This window comes from Aspergillus luchuensis, chromosome 7 (assembly GCF_016861625.1).
Source record: "Aspergillus luchuensis IFO 4308 DNA, chromosome 7, nearly complete sequence".
NCBI lineage: Eukaryota > Fungi > Ascomycota > Eurotiomycetes > Eurotiales > Aspergillaceae > Aspergillus > Aspergillus luchuensis.
In genome coordinates, this window is record NC_054855.1 from 3100265 (window position 1) to 3122974 (window position 22710).

Here is a 22710-nt window from a genome sequence, read left to right on the forward strand (position 1 = left end):
ATGTTAGAGCACACCACCATCATGGTGATCATCATGTAACCAGTCCCAGTCATTCCCCTGAAAGACGGGATCGGCAGCGAGCATGGTTGCACTGACGTCATCTAATCCCATGTCCTCCAGCGCGTAGATGGCATTACTGTCCGCAAAGGATACCGCCAGGTCGCTGTACATGCGATGCGCATCCACGAGCAGGGGATTCACCATGGACATGGACATGCTGTCAGTGGTGGCGGCCATGGAGCAGAATGACGGTGGGAGAGATGCGATAGGTGGTGGGGAGAGATATCCCGCTGCGGTTGCTGTCGTACTCCCTGGGAGAGTCGCCGCGACTGACACTGCAGCGTATGCGCTAGCAGCAGCCGGAAGTGATGAATTGGGACTCGTCGCGCTGGTACTAGGGGAAACGGACGGCCTCGGGGCAATGGGGAGAAAGGTGGACGGAGAGGCGGAGAGTCGCGGGGATCGGTCAGCAGCTCGCTAGAAGCCACTATATCAGCCTGAACTGCACCAAAAGCCATTCACGATGGGTGAAATGAGGTGTGTAGAAGTATGGTGAACGTGTACTTTTGAGGATGAAGAAGGATGATGATGATCGGTCTCACGTTTGAGCTTGGCGTGCTCTTCGGGGCTTTCGCAAGGGGTGCAGTTGCAGATGGAGCAGGTCGCAAAGGGACGACCTTTGCGGTTGATGCGAATTAGAGGTCGGTCTTTATTTGTGTATCACGCTTAGTATAGGTTTGAGAGCAGCACAATTTGGAGAAGAAGAGTGGAGAGAGAAGAATACCATTGTGTTTGCAGGTGGTCACACGGTGGCCGCGGACACAAGCTTCACACGCCCACTTTTCGCCGTCGATAAGCATTCCTGGGGATTAACGATTGAATGGTGAGGGGAGAGAGAGAGAGCGGGAGGGAGTGAGGAAGAGGAGCAGATGGGCATGATGGTGGTGGTAAGTAGATGGGAGGGAAGGGAGGATTTATACGTAGAAGTGGGTGGAGGTGATGATAGGGAAGGGAAGGGAAGGAAGAAAAAATTAATTGGGAATGGAAATAATCACGGTGCGATGGAAAAGAGGGTAAACAGCTACGTAGGGAAGGAGTAGCTACTAGGCTAGCTGCTAGACACAAGATGGGGGAAAGATGGCACAGCCACGGATCGACTGCATGGATGGGGATGTCACTTCATCTCGGTTGGGAGATTAGTTAGTGGTGGTTGTGGTAGGTAGAAAGAGGTATAGCCATGAGGGATTTTAGAAGATTCGGGAGGGCAAAAAGGATGAGGATCCCCGGGTTTCGATTAGCAAGAGAATCAGGAGAGGGATCAAAGTGGAGATGGGGATGGGAAGAGAGAGAGAGAAAGAGAGAGAGAGGAAGAAAATCTAGAATAGAGTGGTAATGGTAGTAGTAGTAAGTAGTAAGTACCAAGTAGTTAGTAGGTAGTAGTAAGTAGTAGTAGTCATAGTAGGAAGAGGGAGGGAGCAGTACTTTTCGCTCCGACGGGCCTCCACCGTATGATATCAGCAGAGTCCTACTATACTACACAGTAAGTTAGTTAGTAGAGAAGTAGTAGTATAGTAGTATAGGAGTAAGTAATGATGGAAAAAAAGACCAGGAAAAGAATGCGGCATTTTCCCATCAAGTCTTCCCGACGAGCTGCCCCATCGGTGCTAGTCTTCTGCTCCCTAATGGATGGTCCAGCAAATTCCCGCATACAAAAATTACCACTTTTTTGCTCGCCAGTGCCACCTTCTGGCTCCGTCTCAATTTTCTGCCTTTCTTTTTTCCATTTCATGCTCGGCTAGACTCATTTATTATTTTTTTTTCCTTGTCTTTTGTTATCGCCAAAATTGCTGCTGCCTGAAAGTTCAGGGACTTGGACTGAACAGGAAGAAACCCTAGTCAGTTGCCTCATAACCTGCAGGACAACAATAACCCCGGAAGGAAGACAACCCTACTTTTACAGTACCTTCAGACTACTACTACTAGTACCTACTAGTTTACTACTTTACTGCTATTTACCTCGGGATCACAGCATATGACACAAGCTACAACTCTCTTATCCTCCGAAACCACACACACACACACACACACCAGCCACCCACAACTAGTTAGTAGGAGGAGGTTAACTAATCTGGAGGTGGCTGAGCAACAAGCTGAGCTTACTTCCATCAAGATTAGTCGCAACTCGCTAACTCTCGCACGAGCCAACTGCGTGATTATTCTTCTCTCGCGATTGGCTGCGCGGATCACGGTTTGGCGGTTTTTTGGCTGCAGGATCCTTCCAGCTGCCTGCAGTGCAGCTGCAAGCTGTCTTTCCCTCTTTCTCTCGCCGTCCGAGCTTTTGCTTTCCTGCATGTCTGGTCTGTCAGTCACTCGGTCATCCATCCATTCCTCCATCCATCCATCCCCGGCTAAATCATGAAAATTTTTTCCATCCGCGGCTGGCTGGAGGGACATCACTTAGTTGTAGTAGTAGTCTGGGCTACAAATCAGTCTAGCACTGGAAAGTAGCTTTGGTTGTAGATCCTCTTTCCGATCGGAATCTCGGAATCCCTTTTTAGGTGTTTCCAGGTTTTTTAATTAAACCCTTATTTTTATCAGAAATAGAGCCTTGTTCCCTCTTCCTTCTTACATGCTTTCTTCTTGTCTTCTCAGTTTCAAAGCCTCTCAATCTGTCCAGTGCGTTGTACTGTGACTAACAGCGAACCTGACCTTTGGATCAATGCAATCGTCTTTTTTGTTTGCCCGTTGCTTTGGTCCCACAATATGTGGTGTCTGCTCATGTGAGGTCATATAGAACATTGCAGGCATACCAGCACAACATACCTCACAAATCGAGAGAAAGACTAGGAGTAGATAACACTATCATGCCTTATTCACAACGCGCACTTCAACAACCCTATGTACAGATATCTTCATCCATCCACTTACAACTCCCTACTAGCTCTGCTGCACTGTGCACTGTGCACTTCTCGCCTCTCATCTACCTACTACCCACTTAGGAATATGCCGGAGGATATAGACAGTAGCCAAAAGCAACAACAATGGCCAAAATCAAAACAAGCAAAAACTACAAACAAACCAGCTCCCAGGCTTCCCGATGCAAGGTAACAATAACAATCAAATCAGAACAACGTATGTGAAAGGTGCAGCCTGCCTCAATCCCCCTGCAGGTCGTGGGAATATCATCACACCTCCTGGATGTAGTTCGCCGGTACGCTCTTCGTCACCCCGCCCCGCTCAACATCGGCCCACCCATCTCCGCCATCCCGGTTCACCAGCACGAACCGGTCGCCTTCCACCATACTCCATTCCATGTCGCTGCGCGCGTCGTAGTCATACAGCGCTTCCACATACTGGAGCTTCTTGGCGCCCCGGCGCGGTGCTACAGCTGGCCCGACCCGTTTGTTGCCCCCGGCGCCGCCGCCGCCCGTCAGCGACGCCGACGAATTCGAGTACGTTGAGCCTGGCCGGTCAGCCGTGAAGCCGGGGCTGGCGGACGGCACGGGTGAAGGTGCGGGGCCAGCTTCCACATAGGAAGCAGGGACGAGCCCTTCTTCGCCGCCGGACCGTACGCGCATCCAACCGGAACCATCTATATTGTCTTGGTTAGTGCCGTCAGGGTAAGTAAGAGGTGGGAAATGGCGTACCATCTGGCTCCAGGATGACGATATCGTCCCCTTCTTGAACAGTCACCTCGTCAGCTCCGCCCGCTTGGTATGCATACAGCATCTTGCCATGCTGCTCGTTGGTCTTGGAGCTTAGCGCCGGCGCCGAGTCATTAGCGGGTGGACCACTGATGTACTGTGCCGGTGGCGGTGCTAGAATGCGGTTCTTCCGTGCTGGGGCGGGCTTGGTCTCTGCGACGGGTGTGGGAAGCTCCGCTGCGGTTGTGGTGGGAGATTGTGCGGCATTGGACATAGATCGGTTGGCGCTGACGGCGTAGCCGGAGCTCAGCGAGTTCATTGTGTCCTTGCGGGTGAGTGATGGCGCAGTGGATGAGTTCGTGGTTGGTTCTAGATCAAGTGGTGCTGGGGCGGCGTTGGCTTGTTCTTGTCGCTCCACTTTCAGCTTCTTCTTTTCTTCCTTGGTCTGCTCACCCGGGCACTCAGCCGGTACCTTCATTTCACATTTACTATGACAGGTGTATCCGCAGTCCCGGCAGTCGAAGCCCTTGGCGGATAATCCCCATATCCTTTCTCCGCACAGATCGCAGTTGGTCGGGATCTTGAACGTCTGCGACTTGAAATTATGGTTGCGCGCTCCGAGCGAAAGATCGCCCACCGCCGACATGATGGTAGAGGTCTCCACCTCGGCAGTCAGGCGCCTGCGGTCAACTTCATGCAGGGACTCCTGCTGGAAGAATATAGATCGGACAACTTCCACCTCGTTGCGCTTGTCCGTGCCCTGTCGGATGCTCTCCCGGACCCGTCTGGCGGCTTCCACCTCGCGTCGCTTCGTATCCGCCTCGACTCTCAGCTCTCGCACTTGTGTCTTGCTCTTGCTGAGCAGGTTGCGCAAAAAGACCTTGGCTGCTTCGTCGGTGATGAGAGCGTCGTCGTCGTGCCAGATTGGGCTCGGCTCGAAGGTCATGTTGGCCGGCTCCTGTGATTGTGTGACATTGTGGCGCAGGAACATGAGCGAGTCCAGGTGTGGAACGTTGCGCGGAATCTCATTGATGAGGTTGGCCATGTGGTCCATACTCTTCGACAGGTAATTCTTCTCGAGTTGTGCGGCCAATGTCCAGAGCGAGTTCAGCTTCGTTACACGCGTTTCGTTAAGGTCTTGCAGGCCCTACCCGTGATATTAGCAGATTGGATCCAACCAGTCAAAGCACACTTACATCAAGTAGCTCCGGCACATATTCGTGGTAGAATCTCTCTTTCATCTTGTTTGTCACATTAATGCTGATGAGATATGTGTTCTGCATTGCCGTCAGCAATAGTCTTTGGCATCATCGTAGTAACCGACCTTAACGTTGTTCATCTCCAATATCTGCTGTTGGTACGCTGCCTGGGCCTTAGGCTTACTGTGGTCGAACGAAGATTCCATCTTCTTCCGCCTTGCCTCCACTTCCTGGCACGCACCATCATATTTACCCTTCGCCTTCTTCAGGTCACTGTACGAGGAGTCCCTCTCCTTCTCGAGCTTGGCATGGAAATCAACATGACACTTCCTGAGCTCTTCGTACTGGTTCGCAGCTTGTTTGAGCGGCTCTGCGACATGTACAAGCAAGTCGTTACCGAAGTGATCCCGTTCAGTGGCATGCGATTCCACGGCGCTCAATTGTGTCGACCACGTGGTAAGTGAGGCACTTTCGAGGGAGCCCGGGGTCATGCTAGGGGTGTCTCCGACACTCAAACTGCTGATTTTCTTGGCTTTGCGGTCGTAGTACTTCTTGCATAGCGCCGTCAACTTTGCCGCATACTCCTTTTCGATTGCGCTGCGCTCGCGGTAAAACTGTTGTATCTCATCCAGCCATCCGATACCATTCGACACCTAGCAAGCATTCTCTTAGTTCTCGATGAATAAGATTTCGGCGATCATCCGGGGTATTCAGCTGGAAGGGATAAGGAGGCGGGAAGAGGGAAGTAAGTGCCTACCCAATTGTTGACCGGTTTAAACGAATCCTGCCAAGGTCCTCGATTAGCTGAAACCTGGGGTTGATGCGACAGTTTTATGTCATACCTTCAACTCCGCCCCAAAGTGAGGGGCGACATCCGGGGTAGCCATTCTGATAGATGGTCAGCTTGTCGGAGGTCACGCCGCAGGGGAGACAGGCGGAGATGCGACATGGAAGACTCAAAAATGCGTCGGCCTAGCGAGTCGCGAGTCCAACCAGGAGAGCGAATGGAGCAGCCTAACTTACCTTCCACGTGCGGAACAGCCGTTGGCGACCGTGTGTGCTCCGTAGTCCGTACAACCGGATGGTGGGTAGGGGGAGATCGGGGAACCAGGAATCGTTGCCAGGCGCGGCTGGAATGGCTGGAGAGCGATGAGGAAGCGGGGAAGATGACCATACAGGACAGCCTCTGGTTGCCTGTCAGGCCACGTTGAGCCTCCATTGCCTGGCCGGAGGCTCCCTACGTCATCCCCATTTGGGCTGGCAACCGTATGGTATCGTAAGTGGTATCCCTCGACCCTTACCGCCTCCCGATATGGTTAGACTGCAGTGACTCGGCTGCTGGCCCAAACAGGCCTAGTGTCAATTCAAGGCGGTCAGCCGCGTTGGTTTTTCGACCGTCATGGTGATGGAGCTTCCCTTAGCCATTGCTGCTTTGCCTGGGTGTTGAACGATCAATCGCCCTTCCTCTTCCATCATCTAACTGGGCACCGTGGTGAACGTGTCATTCTTTTCTCGTGTGCGCTTCATTTGCTGTGTTGAGCGGTTGATTCCTGTTTCAGCGCGCTGTTGATTACCCCGCCATCTCCCCTCCGTCTGGGAAACACGAACAACAACTTGCATCCGAAACATCCTTCCCTAACCCCTTACCTATACGTCCTCCACAGTTCTTCTATACATCATCAGGATGGCGTCTGAAGAACCCGCTGCCGGTTCTCTTGCGGACCGCATCACCAAGCCCGAGGAGACTGCCCCTGCCGGTACGATACTAGTCTACTTCTATGCCACCGCTCGCTTCACTTCCATGTCACTCTTTTACCAGACCCTGTTGGACCCTAACTTATGCGATCATTTCTTGCAGAAGCTCCCGAACAGACCGAAGATATTCCTCAGACCGATGGCGCCGCCGCCCAACAGGGTGGCTCCGACCTTCATGAGCCTGACTACACCGTTGAAGTCAAGCTCAGCGATCTCCAGGCTGATCCGAACAATCCCCTTTTCTCCGTGAAGAACTTTGAAGATCTCGGCCTGTGCGTGCATCCGTCAAATTCGGTTGCTATACTGCTAAAATACGGTGCTAACCCGTCGTGAAATCAGGGACCCTCGCATCCTCCAGGGATTGTCGGCAATGAACTTCCGGAAACCCTCCAAGATCCAAGAGAGGGCCCTCCCGCTGCTACTTGGCAACCCCGCGAAGAATCTGGTCGGTCAGTCCCAGTCCGGTACTGGAAAGACTGCGGCCTTCGTCCTGAACATCCTCAGTCGCTTGGACCTCTCGTCGGAGCAGTTGCAAAAGACCCCCCAGGCGTTGATTTTAGCCCCCACACGAGAGCTGGCTCGTCAGATTGTTGGTGTCATCCAAGTGATGGGCCAGTTCCTTGATGGGCTCGTTATTGGTACCGCCGTACCGGCAGATACTGGCGCTCGTCCCGCCAAGATGGAGTGCTCCGTCGTTGTGGGTACCCCTGGTACTGTGATGGACATGATTAAGAGGCGCATCATGGTTGCGAACAAGCTCCGCGTGCTTGTTCTGGATGAGGCCGACAACATGCTCGACCAGCAGGGTCTGGGTGACCAATGTATCCGTGTGAAGGCGTAAGTTGCTCTTTTTCACTTTTCGCGCCACGCGTGCTAACGTCTATTCAGTCTCTTGCCCAGAGATATTCAGGTCGTGCTCTTTTCGGCTACCTTCCCTGCTCACGTGCACGAATATGCGTCCAAGTTCGCCCCCCAGGCCAACGAGATTACCCTCCAACATGAGGAGTTGACGGTCGAGGGTATTAAGCAGCTGTACCTGGACTGCTCGAATGACGAGGACAAGTACCAGACTCTTGTCAACCTCTACGGTCTGCTCACCGTCGGCTCGTCCATCATTTTCGTCAAGGTTTGTACACATCCTCTACGGCATCGCAGTTACTCTAACGCAGGATTAGACCCGTGCCTCCGCCCAGGAGATCGAAAAGCGCATGGTTGCCGAGGGTCACACCGTGGCCTCTCTGACCGGTGGTATTGAAGGATCGCAGCGTGACGCAGTCATTGACCAATTCCGTGCCGGACACGCGAAGGTCTTGATTACGACCAACGTGCTTGCCCGTGGTATCGATGTCTCCACTGTGTCCATGGTTATCAACTACGTAAGCCGTGTCCTTTACATGATGAACATGAGTCTCCATGCTAATGATGCTTTTTTTTTGTGGATAGGATATCCCTGAGCTGCACCAACCCGGCGCCCGTCAACGACAGGCCGACTTCCAGACCTACCTGCACCGTATTGGCCGTACGGGACGTTTCGGCCGCGTGGGTGTATCCATCTCTTTCGTGTCCAACCGGGAAGAGTGGGAGATGCTCAACCAGATTCAGCGATACTTCAACACTAACATCCAGCGGATTGACACTAAGGACTGGGACGAGGTGGAAGACATTATCAAGAAGACGATCAAGAGCTCACGTGCTCAGCTCGGCTTCCGGTAGAGCGTGTCCGACAAACCCTCGACGCGACGCCGCTGTCCGATGGCGGCTGCTCAACCGGGTTGATTGGAAGAGATTGGAATAAGATATGATTATGGTGCAATGTGGATTGCTTATGAAGAGTTATGAGGATTTCTTTGTGTTCAAATGAAAGTCAGATTAATAGATACCAGTTGCTTGCTCAACCTATGGGTGTTTTTGGTGGTTTCGGGTCATCATTTCCAGCCAACCATGACATAGTTTCCTTACCGGCAGCCAGACAGGGGGAGGGCCATGTGACCCGGGGGAGTCTCGTGATTCGGTGTCCCAACGATGCCAACAAATCGGCTAAGCATGGAAGGAGAACCGGTAGCCATGGAATCGGTCGCTCATTCATTGGAGATGATGGCCGAAGTAGCTAAGTACCTCAGCTCCCTTGTAGCATTTTCGCCGCGCTTCCCCGCGGAACTCCAACCGGACCGGAATGAGGGGTCGATCATCCGCATCGCCCTCGGCGTCATCGTGCATCCGCAACTTGACCGCGAGTCGGATTGCAAAACACAACAACCGCCGATCTGGCTGTTGTTCCATTATGATCTCGTTTTAATTAGCAAGACAACCGGTATGATAGACCAGACAACCATGGTTCAGTCTACGCCTGACCCAAACCGGAGATAGATAAGGCCAAGCCAGGGGGCGTGAACGATAAGGAGGCAGTGCGGAGAATGAGGGAGAGATGAGGCCGTAAGATTGAGATTCGGGCCCAAGTCACATGCAGCTGGCATGCAGCGACACCCATCGTCGCCCTGTTTTCTTGTCCCCTCCTCTCCTCAATTCATCTCGCTCTTCTCTCTTCCTTCCCTTCTTCATCCTCTTCATCCCATCTCCCCTGTTTCTTCACAGCCCGCCTATTCCTTCCCCGCATCGTCATCCAGCACCATGTTGGAGACCGATACCTCCATCAAGCCCACGTCCGACGAGGCGACAGCCCAGTCACCGACTACCCCAACCTCGCCGACTCACTCCAACTCTCGTTACAGTACGCATATTGTGGTAAGTTTGTGGAGCAGTGTCCGACTGATGTGGGCAAAGAATCCTTACCTTATGAGCTAGTTGACCACCTACCCCGGCCAAAGTGGCATCGACCCCATCCCGCTCGAATGGGGCGCCCCAGATGCTAAATCCCGCGGCCCCGTCGTTGTCTCCCGTAGCTCCGCATTACTCAAGCGGCGGAATGCTATGGGCGCTCATGGTGGCAGCTACAGCATCTACAACGCCCTTGCCATTGCCGCCGGTGATTTGGAACCGAACTTCCGTCCTGATCTCAGCAACAGTCAACCTACATTCAACTTCCCATGGCAGCCTGCCTGGGCCGATAAGACCAAGATTGTGTCCATGGACCCGTGGGGACATGACATTGTTAACCAGTTCCGGGACGAGCTAAACAAGGGCTGGGATATCCGCCCCACAATGGCGGTGACCCGCGCGAACATGAACTTTGCGGAGATCGCCGACGCAGTGAAGGAGGGCAAACTCGATGTGGATGGTTCCATTGTGGTTGACTCCTCCGGTGAAGTGCGCGTTACTAAAGTCGCCGTCGAACCGGTCTGGTATCTACCTGGTGTTGCAGAGCGGTTCGGAGTTGATGAGGGGACGCTGCGACGGACACTATTCGAGCATACGGGCGGAAGTTATCCCGAGCTGATCACCCGGCCCGATCTGAAGATCTTCCTTCCTCCCATTGGAGGTCTGACGGTGTATATCTTTGGCCCGCCGGAGCGGGTGTCCGACGAGAATGTGAAACTAGCATTGCGCATTCACGACGAATGCAACGGCAGTGATGTCTTCCAATCAGATATCTGCACATGCCGACCGTACCTTGCCTTTGGTATTCGGGAGGCTATTCGCGAAGCTCAGAGTGGAGGCAGTGGAGTGGTCATCTACTTCCGAAAGGAAGGTCGGGCCTTGGGTGAGGTGATCAAGTACCTGGTCTACAATGCCCGCAAGCGCGGCGGCGACACTGCCGACAAGTACTTTACGCGGACGGAGAACATTGCCGGTGTTAGAGATGTAAGCTGTTTACCAAACCTCGGAATAGAACATCAGACTAACTTTGATTCTAGATGCGCTTCCAAGCGCTGATGCCCGACATCCTGCATTGGCTCGGTATCAAGAAGATCGACCGCATGCTGTCCATGTCCAACATGAAGCACGACGCCATCGTCGAGTCGGGGATCAAGATCCTGGAGCGTATCCCGATCCCAGACGAGATGATCCCGACGGATTCGCGCGTCGAAATCGATGCGAAGATCAATGCTGGCTACTTTACAACCGGGAAGAATGTCACAGCAGAAGACTTGGCTGCTGTGCGCGGACGCGGGTGGGAGAAGTGGGAAGACATCACGGTATGTTCTGTTATTAGAATGGATCTTAATGAGGACCTTGCTGACAAGTCTAGCACTGATTGGGGTATCAACCTACACTTACGACGAACCATGAGATCTCGGGTGCATCATTATAGTTTGGCTGGTGACGACGCATGGCTTGCGCAGCATTTCGGGTTAGGGAGCGACATTTGCCTGCATGAGCTATTAAATATAAGAGATGTGAAAAAATAAAAAAAAAGGTCAAAATGGGCAACCATCTATTGCCTGGTAACTCGGAAAGGGTATATAGTATCAACTATCGTAGTATACACCACCCACAGGTCCAACTGACCTCCTCATTCTATACCATCACTCTCATTTGAAATCCTTGTGCCTCCTTCATTACCCACACCGCCATGATGATCCCCCTTCAACGCCACCCCGGATAACATATGGAACTTCTTCTTCCGCTTATCTAGTAGTCACAATCAGCACATTATACCCTTCCTCGACTAGAATAATATACTCACCAGCGTAGACCTCTCTCACACCCCGCGTTACAACCGTGACACACGTAGCCAGGATCCCCACATTTACCTCGATCACAGCCCACAGAGCTAATAAAGTGAATTCATGCATGAAAGATAACCTGTCCTCTTCCTCATTGCTGTTGTATGACACGACAATAGTGAAATATGTCCTTGTGATGGAAATGGCGGTTACACTATCCATACTTGTATCAGTACACCACCCGGAAAAGGAGTATAGTGTGAGAAGGGAGGGACGGGACATACTAAACCCCCACAACGTAAAGACATATCATCCCTATCTTCCTCCCTATCCGCATATTCAACCCGACAATAACGAAGATAGGAATGATCGTGATTAGTATGTTTGTGATGAGATCGGTGATTGTATACACCGTTAGTAGAATACCCCTGTTTGCGCTTGCGCAGGTGTTACTGTTATTAACATCCTCTATCGATGACCAAATATGAGAAACATGACCCCCGCACTGGAGAATCGTTGCGAGGATGAATGCAACCATCCACAGCGTTACTGCGCCGATGAGGAAAGTACATAGTCGATGAACAGGATGGGTACTGAAGACGCGTTTCCATAGAGTGAAGAAACTCAGCTTGGTCAGGCCGAGGGCGATGACCTCGATGATTTGAAGGGCGAGTTGATATTTCCTTGCTGCCACTTCAGTTTGAGCTGTGGGGTGGGTGTAGTTTGCGATGATGTCGCGGGATGTTCCTGTTAATAGAGTACTATTGTATACCAAGGTGCATATCTGTGTAGAATGTTAGATACTTTGATTGTAACATAGCTACTTGGCTATTGGGCATTGCCAGGCTTACTTACCAGTGCAGCAAGCGCTAGCCAGTCATCTGCGAGTAGGTCCAGTCGCGCTAGTCTTCGCGCGTAGAATCGAAGCGCCACGGCCGATAGAGAAGTCACGGTAAATACTGAGGTTACTGCCAGGAGTGCAGTGGAACTCGGGGCGCTGGGAGTTGTCCAGCCATGAGCCATGGCCGGCTGATGTCTCGTACTATCCTGGCGGGAGCCAGGATTGGGGAGGTAGCGTTTGATGTCTCTGGCGACAGACGGACAATATCTAGGGTGTCATGATAGTAGCCATGGGTTTCGGTTATTATCGTTCTATGTGAGTGTCTATCGGGTGCTTGGAGGTGACTTCGTAAGATGAGGACATTTGGGGAGAGCTGCGGTGCAGGATGACGGCGCTAAAGACTAGGCTGAGGCGTTGCCGTGGCTGATGTTGGACCCTTGCAATTGGGGGCCATTTCTACATTGCTGCTTTCTATTCCGAGTATACGGTGTTTAGCAGATGGTGGTTAGATCATGCTATCTGGTATTTAGATTCAAAGTTGATCATACACTAGTATTTGGAAAATGTGAATGTGGAGGGTGCAAGTACCACTGCTCACAGGCTATATATATGTATGTAATAGTAATTGCCACCTCCGTTGCAGCCACTACAACGCAACTCAGTGGAGTCCGGCGCATATACTAACCATGTTTAAATCCAAATTACCGCCTCATCAACCCCTCAGTTGTAACCCCCGCACCCACTCCGATATCGTTGAGTGTCAAACAGCATTCGGACTGATTGCCCGCTGATAAGTGTTCGGGAAGACATTCCGATCGGATTCTTTTCCGTCCCCGCAGCCTCCCAAGTATATAATCAGCATCCCACCAGCACGTCATTGACAGAATACTCACTCAATTGATACCCTTATTTCCTAAAGACATACCACATAGAATCCATAGAGTCTCAGCATCACCATGGGCTCCTCCGTCACCGTCACCCCCCAACCTCGCATCCCCAAAGCCGGCGTCTGGTGCCCCGCCGTGACCTTCTTTGACCACAGCACCGACACCCTTGACCTCGATGCCCAAAAGAAATACTACCAGTACCTCTCCACGACTGGCCTGGCCGGCCTCGTCATCCTCGGTACCAACTCCGAAGCATTCCTCCTCACCCGCGAAGAACGCGCCCAACTCATCGCCACGGCCCGTGCCGCCGTTGGCCCCGACTACCCTCTCATGGCCGGCTGCGGTGCTCATTCCACCAAGCAAGTGCTCGAATTGGCCGAAGACGCCGCCGCCGCGGGCGCAAACTACATCCTCGTCCTGCCCCCCGCTTACTTTGGCAAAGCCACGACCCCGGCCGTCGTGAAGCGCTTCTTTGCTGATGTCGCGCGCAAGAGTCCCCTGCCCGTCGTGGTGTACAACTTCCCGGGTGTCTGTAACGGGGTGGATCTGGACTCGGAGACCATCACCGCCATCGTGCGCGAGTCAGCGGCGTCGAGCGCCAATGGGGTCTCGAATGTGGTGGGTGTCAAGTTGACATGTGGATCGGTGGGCAAGATTACCAGGCTGGCGGCCACCTTCTCCAAGGAGGAGTTCGCGATCTATGGTGGTCAGTCAGATTTCTTGATCGGTGGTCTGGCTGCGGGCTCTGCTGGGTGCATTGCTGCTTTTGCCAATGTGTTTCCGAAGACGGCATCGAAGATTTATGATCTTTATGTTGCTGGTAAAATTCAGGAGGCAGTTGAGCTGCAGCGCCAGGCAGCGCTGGCGGAGAGCCCCTGCAAGAGTGGAATTGCTGCCACCAAGTACGCAGCTGCAATCTTCTCGGCTCGTGCGGCAGGTATTGAGGGGGCAGAGGAGAAGCTGAAGCCCCGGACACCGTATGAGGAGCCGGCGGAGGGTGCGAAGAAGGGAGTACAAGACTTGATGAGCGCGGTGGCAAAGGTTGAAGGAAGTATATAAATGTACCTGTTAAAATAAGATGATAATGAAATATGCGATGCGAATGGAAAAATATTTTAACCAGGAACTAGAGTGACCGATCACCTGATCTGTTTGCTTCTCTTGCCTGTCCAGTTCTACTCGTCTTTACCTTCCCAAGTCCATCTTAATTCTACAACCTCTTTTCAAGAACGTCCCTCATCGTTCTTGTATCCCCAAGCACACACCATGTCTTCCCCATTGAACCAATCTCCACCCCCTCGATGTCATTCGCAGAGACTTGCGCGAAAACCCACATCAACATCAGTCGAAAGATAAAGGCCCTACAGCTTTTCTCACCATGGGAGAGAATGACTGGAAGACTTCGCACTTTAGTACGATGCAATGTTTGCATTCGTATTGAAGTCACATGCTATCCCAGATCGCAGCTCAGCCACGTTGTGACAAGTGACGATCCCTTGCACTGCCACGCTTACTATCTCTCTCACATCCCCACACATAACTCTATCACGATTCTTCTTCTGCATCCGCCCACGGTTCAGTTCAATCCGGAACGATACAGTAATATATCCACTCTTAAGCTACTCCTCCACTTGTCTCACTTATGGGCCTCCAGAAACAGCTATGGCTCGGAAAGCCCATTCCCTGCTCAAATATATTCCCGGGGCTTCCCCAAAGATAAATAGGCGAAAAGAAAAGTCCAAGGAGACGTTGGAACCCACCTATCGCCAAGACAGCTCTGATTCAGAATGCATCTTTGTACTCGAAGATCCAGCCGATTTCCCGCGCTGGAAGGGCATAATCGAGCGATTACTCCAGGTGCGGTATGACCTTGGTGATGGAAATACGTCAACATATCTTAGGAAGGACTACAATTTCTTATGGGAATATGTACCGCGTCACTTCCATCACCACTTCCCTCATTCGAGAGAGTTGTTCTGTCGGGGGGCTGAAGAGCTGTTTCGGACGCTTTGGGTAGCTGTCCATGAATGGGCCGTCGATTGCACTATTTGCGGGCTTGTCAGACGCAAGGTCCTCTCAGATCCACTGGACCCCGTTAAGGCCAGAGAACAGCCCATGAGTCGTTTTCTTCTGAAGTCAAAGGGCGGAAAGCGTTGCCAATATTGCAGTTTGGTTTATCAGTGTCTCCAAGCGTACTACCCATCATTCGAGACACATGAAAACACTCTGGTGGTAGGAATCTATCCAAATACCGGTGGCTTTTCCCTTCTTATCAGAAATACTCAGACAACCTCCTGGATAGAGTCCACATTATGGGCCGAAGCCTTTCCTGGTAAGTAGTGACATTCGCCAATACTGGAACTAGCAAATAATGATGGCATCTAAAAGAAAGCAAGAAAAAAGAAATAGACGATCACCAAGCTGCCTCAGTGTTTGACACAGCAAGCGAAAGCTCGTTTCAGTGGATTCTAAACAGCTTACCTCTAGCTAATGATGGCCTGACACTGTCTAGTTTCATGCCTAGACGCTTGATAAATGTAGGAGATCGCGCCTCAACCCCAGTCCTCGTGGACAGGCCAGAAGAGATAGTCCCGTACTGTGCTTTGAGCTATTGCTGGGGTCCTACCCAAGCCAATTTGAAAACTACCAAAGACACCTTACAAAAGCACTATAATTATATTGACAAGGAGCATATGCCAAAGGTTAGTTTTGCTCAGATTTCCGACCGGACCTTGCAAAATTAAGAGACTGATATTTCCCCATAGACAGTGCAAGACGCAGTTGAGGTCTGTTGGCGTCTTGGAATAAAGTATCTTTGGGTTGATGCGCTATGCATTATCCAGGACGACGCAATAGGAGCTGACTGGTATGAGCAAAGCTCAGAAATGGACCAGATCTACTCCAGCGCACATGTAGTGATTGCGGCAGATACTGCTGAGGATTGCTCTGAAGGGTTCCTGGGCATTTCTCACATTCAACAACTTCGAGAAGTCACTGTTGATTGGGACGGCGACACATACATCTGTCGAGAAAAGCCGAACGGCCAGCGTGACGATCCTAGCTTTCTTCTAAGCCGAACACCACTCTCACGGCGCGCTTGGACACTACAGGAAACGCTTCTTCCCAGTCGCGTTCTCCATTACACTGGCACGGAGATTGTTTTACGGCTTGGCGACACCTTCTATTGCCAATGTGGCGAGTGCAGATTCCATCATGTCGGCATCAGCCAGTCCGACTGGCACCAGATTGTATCCCACTATTCCTTCCGCCAAATGACCAAGCCCTCGGACAAGCTAAGTGCGTTGTCTGGACTAGCAGCTCGTATGTCAGACGGAGATAGGAAGTATCTCGCAGGGCTGTGGTCAGACACGTTGGTCATAGATCTCCTCTGGCACGTAACCGGATTTGGACTTCATGTGCGACCTGAGCCCTGGAGGGCCCCGACATGGTCCTGGGCCTCGATGGATGGAGGCATCAGTTACTTCACTCGCTTCTCATACTACGACTTTCTCCCCGCTTTGGATATCATGCAAGCCGAGTGCACATGCACAAGTGTAAATAGCTTCGGCCCGGTTTCCTCGGGGTTTATTGACTTGAGGGGTAAGCTTGTCCCCGTCGAGATGGTCATCTTGGATAAGCCCTTCACTAAGCACCAAGGCGAGTACACTGGCGAATGGGGACGAGCAACCCGCGTGCATCAAGGCCAGACATCACTTGTACGAGGGTGGGGTACAGAGATCTATGAAGTTTTGTGTGACGAGCGCATGGAGAAGACAGACAGAATGGGCGAGGAAGAACGCGAGTCTTGGGCTCAGGGTAAAGTGGATCGACAAGACCTAGGCGGGGTAGTGGCAAGTAACGTCTACTGTCTGGAAGTTGGAACGATTATAGATCGTGTACTAGATGTGGATGGTTTCACCGCGCTGGGTCGGAGTTCCAGGGTCTGGTGGCTTGTTTTGAAGAAAGCGGAGAAGGGGGATGAGTTCAAAAGAGTGGGAATAGGTTATAAAAGTAGCAAGGATTTCAAGCGTGACTGTGACCTTTTCGTGTTTGCGGAATGGAGTACAGTGCGTCTAGTATAGAATTCGAAAGACAGAATTAGATTATCACCTTGAATGCTCATTGTTATATACTAATATATACCTGAAACTGAACATATTGGGAATTGATTCTATCTTGGATGCAAATTAGACTGACCACTACACAAGTCTATGTATCAATGATATCGCTCTAGCCAACCTTGGCACCATGTTCTATTACTGTACAGACCTCGATCTCTTAACTGCCTCCCGCACATCCTGTAGTCCCCTCCTCTGATGACCATCTTCATCAAAGTTCCCCTCCTCCAGCCACAGCTCCAGCGCCTCCTTAGCCCCCTCCTCCCAGTCATCACGCACCATCGCAAACCAAGCGGTATCCCGACTTCGACCCTTAATCACCATATGCTGCCGAAAGGTACCCTCATAGACGAACCCCAATCGGCGAGCCGCCTTTTGGGATGTGGCATTCAGCGCGTTGCACTTCCACTCGACTCGACGATAGTGCAGCTCCTCAAAGGCATACCGCGCTAGCAGATAGATCGCCTCAGTAGCAGCCGCGGTGCGCTGCAGCACCGGGGAGAACATGACACTCCCGATCTCCACGGTCCAATGTGCCGGGGTATTCCGCATGAGCGAGAGGAATCCGATGGCTTTGCCGCAGCTGGGGCTGGTGGCACCCTTGTCGATCACGGCGAAGTAGAACGGGTCGGTGGATTCGGATCGGGAGGTGATGGATTGCTCGAAAGCATCGCGCTGAGAGAAGGGACCGTCCAGCATGTAGTCCCATAGCCAGGCTCGCGTTGGGTCATCTCCACCGATTAGGTCCCAGAGGTCGTTGGCATGTTTGGGTTGGAGCTTCTCTAGCTGGATGTATCGCCCGCGGAGGACGGTTGGCGATGGCAGCTGGGCGGGGGTCAGATCGACTGGCGGTCCAAGCGGTCGCGCGGCTGTCATGTTGTAGGACCGTAGGTTTCACGGTTTTTAGGTGGTGGAAGCAATGCGTTTGTCATGATGGGATAGGAGCATGTGTTGGAGGATTTATTTTACTTGTAGTCATCTTATTGAACAGTCATACATCCTTGTCAAGTCTCTCCCCTCCAGAAGTGGGAGTCCTTCTGATTCGGTGGAAGCACCGACAGTTCGCTGGTAATATCGACATTGATTGGTCTGCATTATCCGCGCGGGCCCATTGGGCGGCTTGGCGTTTACACCCGGTTCCTCAGGCATGACTCATCCTGTGCTGTGCCTGCAATACAAGGCATTCATGCCGGAGGACACTGGCAGCATTCTCCGGGTTTCGTTCAGAAGCGTTTGGATGTCTCAAAAATGAACGACTAGGAAGCTGAGTGCAGCAGGATGGTGTGGTGAATTATTCTACTAGTCTATCCAGGCGGCAAGGTCACTGCTATATGGTATGTTGAGCTCGATTGGTCCTTGGGACCTATATTTGACCCCATTTCTGCTCAAGCGTCAACTATATCCCGGGAGTGGCCAAACATCTATCGGCAGGGCCTCTCCCACATATGACAACCATGTAAGCGTTGATGATAGTACTGCTGCTTGTCGACAGTGCGACAGGTATGGCTTATTCACCCACGAATATCCGTTGGCATCGAATCCGACGAGGCAACTTTAACCTCCCATGTCTTAGATGAGCATTCCCGGCTTCAACCAAGCCAACAGCAGTCAAAACAGTGCCGGGGGCAACGTGCAGATAGCACCAACGGAGAAGAGCGCGTCCTCATAAGTCCTTAGGCAGGATCATGACTTTTGTCGTTGTCATCCCAACACCCATATGTGGATCGCGGCGCAGGCATGTCTCATGACTCGCAGCTGTATCCATACACAAATCCCACTGTAAGCGAACAGCCGCTGGGGTGGAATTGGTCGCGATGGCGCCTCCTATAACTTGCACCTGTGCTTAGAGTATGACCTTGAACCCAACCCAATGAAGTGTTGCTTCGTATCGGCCCCTGCAGACAACAAACTAACTTCGCACGTTTTGAATCTAGTACCTTGGTGGTCTCAAGCAGCTATTTGTTGCTGCAGCCCTCTCCCCTGTGAGACCCAGAGGATGGACGTTTCCGTCAGAATAACATTTGCTTGTGTCGAAGACAGAGTGAGGAAACCAACGAGCGGATTCCCCAAATGTTATGTGATTCAGTTGGCCACAATTTTAGTAAGACAGAAGATTCTCCAACGCGTGGGGAATGTGGTTCTCAACGGGGTCCAGTTCTCACGGTCGGGCGACTGGCGTTGTTTTCGGGCTCCATCACGTCTTATGAGACACTTTTCTTAGCAACGGGCGGTCGGACGAACTGCCCACGACGAGCAAGAAAAATAGAGGTTCCGTCGTAAATAAATTGAAGGGTGGAAACCCATCTATATGGCGTGGTGGCTGTCAGGGGCAGCCGACAATGGGCCAGTGGGACATTCCCCGCCGGGATCCACCCACGGCTTCACTGGCAGACAAGCATTCCTGGTGGTTTCAGCACTCCAAGACATTCGGATTTTGTTGCCGCCTGGAGTCTTGCCAAGCTGTCAGCTGGCTATACTCATAGCCGCCAAGGCGAGAGGGGGTGTTGTTTCGACGAAGAGACGACAGAGAGATGCAGAATTCTTCAGGTGTGGTTTGTTTGTTTAAGTTGGCGCTGACTGGGATCGTCGATTAGACTCATCCCTGTTGGACCCTATCAGCTACTTAGCTGATTAGCGCGCATTTCTGTTCCGTGCAGGCAGCCATTGCATTGTTAGTGAACCCTATACTAGGTATTGTTAACCCTGAATTTCTACTCAATCTTGGATTCCCTTGGACTGCTCTCGGTTGAGGGGATTATTACGAGAAGATTTGTCAAGCAGAACAAGAATAGACAAGAGGCAACCAGCCCTACCCGTGACCCACGCCTCACCCCCAGCCAATTTGATCGTGAAACCAAGACCGTTGGGCCAGGCGCCGGTCGCTTTCTTCGCCCGATTGATTGGACGAGGGATCACCGGCTGGCTTGGGCCTCGGTAGCCACTATTCTTGCGCGTCTCGAGTTGATGAGGCAGCAGAGCTGTCGACTGCCCGCCTCTGACTCGTCTCGGCACTCTCTCTCTCCACCCCTTGCATGCCCTACCCCCAGCCTATCATGAAGATTCAGAATTCAGTAAAGCCTTTCCTCCTCTGCACCACTCCCCGCTGACAGGGTCGGTCATCTGCTTTATCTGGCGCTCCGATGGCATCCCCGACCACCCTGTCATCTCCGCCGATCCGTTTGCGCCTCCATGTAGTTCTTTACTTAGTAGATAGTATTTGACCGGCGAGATCCGCTCGTTCTCCATCCCGGCTATCCTTGCGTCCATTCTTTCTCTTCTCCATTCTTTCGATCGTTAACTTTATTTTTATCTCCATTCGCAGTCCTTCATTTGTTTTTCTCCTTCTCTTCTTGCCTCCAGCCAGGGTGATTGTTCTCTTTATGCCATTGTGGCTGGTCCACTCAGTTGACTTTTTACTTTGCATCTTTTCGTTCTCTACACGCTGGGATTCGTCCTTTCATTTCTCTTCTCATTCAACGTGACGCTAACACTGATCCACCATGGACTCCGACTTGTGGTATGCCATGCTCAATGACACCCTCTGCTATGCCAATCTCTGGGTGTTGGCCTGTATGATCGTGGTTGTCTTCGCCTGGCAGTCCTCCGGCCGTCTCTCTGCCCACCTGCGTCGCCTCGCCAGTTTTACCGACCACCGCCAGACCTACCATCGCGTTCCCAACTTCCATGTGGCCTGGTTGAAGCGACACCTTTTGGATGCGCCGCTGCTGCGCTCCCGACATAACCAGGAATGGCAGCTGTCCCGCGCCGTCAACATGGGCACCCTGCCCAGCCGCTTCCATACCCTGCTCCTGACCGTCATCGTTGTCATGAATATTGTGCTGTGCACCAACACTGTGCCCTATGGATCGAAGGAATCAACTGTTGCGGCGCTTATTCGTAACCGAACCGGTTACATGGCCACCGCCAATCTGTTCCCCCTACTGGTCATGGCTGGCCGCAACAACCCCCTGATCCCGCTTCTGCGCGTTTCGTTCGACACCTGGAATCTGCTACATCGGTGGTTGGGCCGCATTGTCGTGTTGGAGGGGCTGGCCCATGTCATTGCCTGGGGAGTGCCAAAAGTGCAAACCTGTAGGTCTATTCTAGCTTCCTGGGTTCCAAGGGCTAATGTTGAGCAGATGGGTGGTCAACCGCACTCGGCACCTTGTCGAAACCCTTCATGTTCAATGGTCTCATGGTGCGTCCCCACATTTCCTTACTAGAAGGCAAGCGCTGATGACTTGGCCTATAGGGGATGGTGGCGATGCTCGTCATCCTGGTTCAATCCCCTTCTCCCATCCGACATGCCTTCTACGAGACGTTCCTGCATCTTCACATTGGGCTGGCCTGTGTGGCTGTGGGATTTCTCTGGCATCATGTCTACCGATACTCCTGCCGTTACTATCTTTATGCCGCCATCGCCTTCTGGGCGTTTGAAGTGAGTCCCCCTTGCTGCGGATGTTCGTCCGAAAATAGAAACATCGGCTAACTGCGGCTCAGCGACTTGCGCGGTTGTTGATCCTGATCTACCGCAACTATGGCTTTGGTCGCCGCACAACCGCCTATCTGGAGGCGCTGCCCGGCGATGCCGTCCGCGTCACTCTGCAACTCGCTCGTCCCTGGACCTTCTCGCCGGGCCAGTACTGTTTCGTCTACATCCCGAAACTCGGGGCCTGGACCTCGCACCCCTTCTCCATCGCCTGGGGCGAGACCGGCCAGACGTTGCTGGGGTCGTACAGCGAGAAGATGGCCGAGGTGGAGATGGGCAATGACCACGGCCAACCTGGACTGGAGTCTCGCAAGGTCAACACGGTTTCCCTGCTCGTGCGACGTCGGACTGGATTTACGGACAAGATGTTTACGGAAGCATTTGCTTACGCGCGGACCCGCTTGCCCCCGGACACGATCAGCACTTCGCCGCGGTCAACTACGACGGATATCTCCACGGCAGCCATGCCGGTCACTGCTTTTGTCGAGGGACCCTATGGCAACCTCCACTCGCTTGACTCCTACGGCACTGTTCTCCTCTTTGCCGGTGGAGTGGGCATCACACACTGCCTGCCATTCATCCGCCATTTGGTGCAAGGATACAGCGAGGGCACCGTCGCTGCCCGACGTGTCACTCTCGTATGGGTCATTCAATCTCCAGAGCACCTGGACTGGATCCGACCGTGGATGACCACGATCCTAGGCATGGAAGGCCGGCGCGACGTGCTGCGGATCCAGCTGTTCGTGACGCGCCCGAGGAACCCCCGTGAGATCAGAAGCCCCAGCGCGACCGTGCAGATGTTCCCGGGCCGGCCAGATGTGGGCACGCTCGTCCAGATGGAAATTGAGAATCAGGTCGGGGCCATGGGTGTGATGGTCTGTGGCAATGGTGGCCTGAGCGATGATGTCCGCCGGGCTTGCCGACAGCGCCAGGGCCGTACCCAGTTGGATTATATTGAGGAGAGCTTTACCTGGTGATCTCTTGCCCAACGCGCCTGTACCTATATAGATTTGTCTTCGATTTGTGACGTGCCAAGTAGATGAGCAGAATAGACCGTTGGCCGTCAAACTAACGAGCCGTACCAAACCTAACTACCTTTACTAACAAATCACAGGGTCATCCATCTCCGTGGGCCACGAGAACTGCCATTACTCAGCCCAGCATCAACTGTAGACACCCACGATGCAGCCGATGATAATGAACAAACCTACC

General features: G+C 52.5%; 10 protein-coding genes across 10 annotated transcripts; 6 read left to right on the forward strand and 4 right to left on the reverse strand.

Annotated features, from left to right (window-relative positions):
• Positions 1-3: 3 nt before the first annotated feature.
• AKAW2_71040A (putative Cu-dependent DNA-binding protein) lies at positions 4-860 on the reverse strand (the record flags this gene model as incomplete). Its single annotated transcript, XM_041683688.1, has 3 exons — positions 4-477; positions 565-707; positions 785-860. The coding sequence occupies 3 exons, from the start codon at positions 858-860 to the stop codon at positions 4-6; spliced, it is 693 nt and encodes a 230-aa protein (XP_041547924.1).
• A 2325-nt stretch (positions 861-3185) lies between these two features.
• On the reverse strand, positions 3186-5730 carry AKAW2_71041A (putative actin polymerization protein Bzz1; the record flags this gene model as incomplete). Its single annotated transcript, XM_041683690.1, has 6 exons — positions 3186-3592; positions 3648-4791; positions 4841-4921; positions 4969-5496; positions 5601-5627; positions 5686-5730. 6 exons carry the CDS (start codon positions 5728-5730, stop codon positions 3186-3188), a joined length of 2232 nt encoding a protein of 743 aa, XP_041547925.1.
• A 797-nt stretch (positions 5731-6527) lies between these two features.
• On the forward strand, positions 6528-8311 carry dbp5 (ATP-dependent RNA helicase DBP5; the record flags this gene model as incomplete). Its single annotated transcript, XM_041683691.1, has 6 exons — positions 6528-6600; positions 6702-6870; positions 6938-7435; positions 7487-7724; positions 7774-7974; positions 8042-8311. 6 exons carry the CDS (start codon positions 6528-6530, stop codon positions 8309-8311), a joined length of 1449 nt encoding a protein of 482 aa, XP_041547926.1.
• Positions 8312-8620: 309 nt separating this feature from the next.
• AKAW2_71043S (uncharacterized protein) lies at positions 8621-8965 on the forward strand (the record flags this gene model as incomplete). The annotated part of the gene is made up of 1 exon (XM_041683692.1): positions 8621-8965. One exon carries the CDS (start codon positions 8621-8623, stop codon positions 8963-8965), a length of 345 nt encoding a protein of 114 aa, XP_041547927.1.
• Positions 8966-9226: 261 nt separating this feature from the next.
• On the forward strand, positions 9227-10751 carry URG1_4 (putative GTP cyclohydrolase II; the record flags this gene model as incomplete). The annotated part of the gene is made up of 4 exons (XM_041683693.1): positions 9227-9340; positions 9401-10357; positions 10411-10692; positions 10746-10751. 4 exons carry the CDS (start codon positions 9227-9229, stop codon positions 10749-10751), a joined length of 1359 nt encoding a protein of 452 aa, XP_041547928.1.
• Positions 10752-11009: 258 nt separating this feature from the next.
• On the reverse strand, positions 11010-12186 carry AKAW2_71045A (uncharacterized protein; the record flags this gene model as incomplete). The annotated part of the gene is made up of 4 exons (XM_041683694.1): positions 11010-11128; positions 11184-11377; positions 11448-11947; positions 12019-12186. 4 exons carry the CDS (start codon positions 12184-12186, stop codon positions 11010-11012), a joined length of 981 nt encoding a protein of 326 aa, XP_041547929.1.
• Positions 12187-12960: 774 nt separating this feature from the next.
• On the forward strand, positions 12961-13950 carry AKAW2_71046S (dihydrodipicolinate synthase family protein; the record flags this gene model as incomplete). Its single annotated transcript, XM_041683695.1, has 1 exon — positions 12961-13950. The coding sequence occupies one exon, from the start codon at positions 12961-12963 to the stop codon at positions 13948-13950; it is 990 nt and encodes a 329-aa protein (XP_041547930.1).
• A 242-nt stretch (positions 13951-14192) lies between these two features.
• On the forward strand, positions 14193-16973 carry AKAW2_71047S (HET domain-containing protein; the record flags this gene model as incomplete). The annotated part of the gene is made up of 4 exons (XM_041683696.1): positions 14193-14490; positions 14546-15223; positions 15280-15593; positions 15657-16973. The coding sequence occupies 4 exons, from the start codon at positions 14193-14195 to the stop codon at positions 16971-16973; spliced, it is 2607 nt and encodes an 868-aa protein (XP_041547931.1).
• Positions 16974-17147: 174 nt separating this feature from the next.
• Positions 17148-17885, reverse strand: AKAW2_71048A (GNAT family N-acetyltransferase; the record flags this gene model as incomplete). Its single annotated transcript, XM_041683697.1, has 1 exon — positions 17148-17885. The coding sequence occupies one exon, from the start codon at positions 17883-17885 to the stop codon at positions 17148-17150; it is 738 nt and encodes a 245-aa protein (XP_041547932.1).
• A 2624-nt stretch (positions 17886-20509) lies between these two features.
• Positions 20510-22475, forward strand: AKAW2_71049S (ferric reductase family protein; the record flags this gene model as incomplete). Its single annotated transcript, XM_041683698.1, has 4 exons — positions 20510-21101; positions 21149-21207; positions 21262-21447; positions 21510-22475. 4 exons carry the CDS (start codon positions 20510-20512, stop codon positions 22473-22475), a joined length of 1803 nt encoding a protein of 600 aa, XP_041547933.1.
• Positions 22476-22710: the final 235 nt, after the last annotated feature.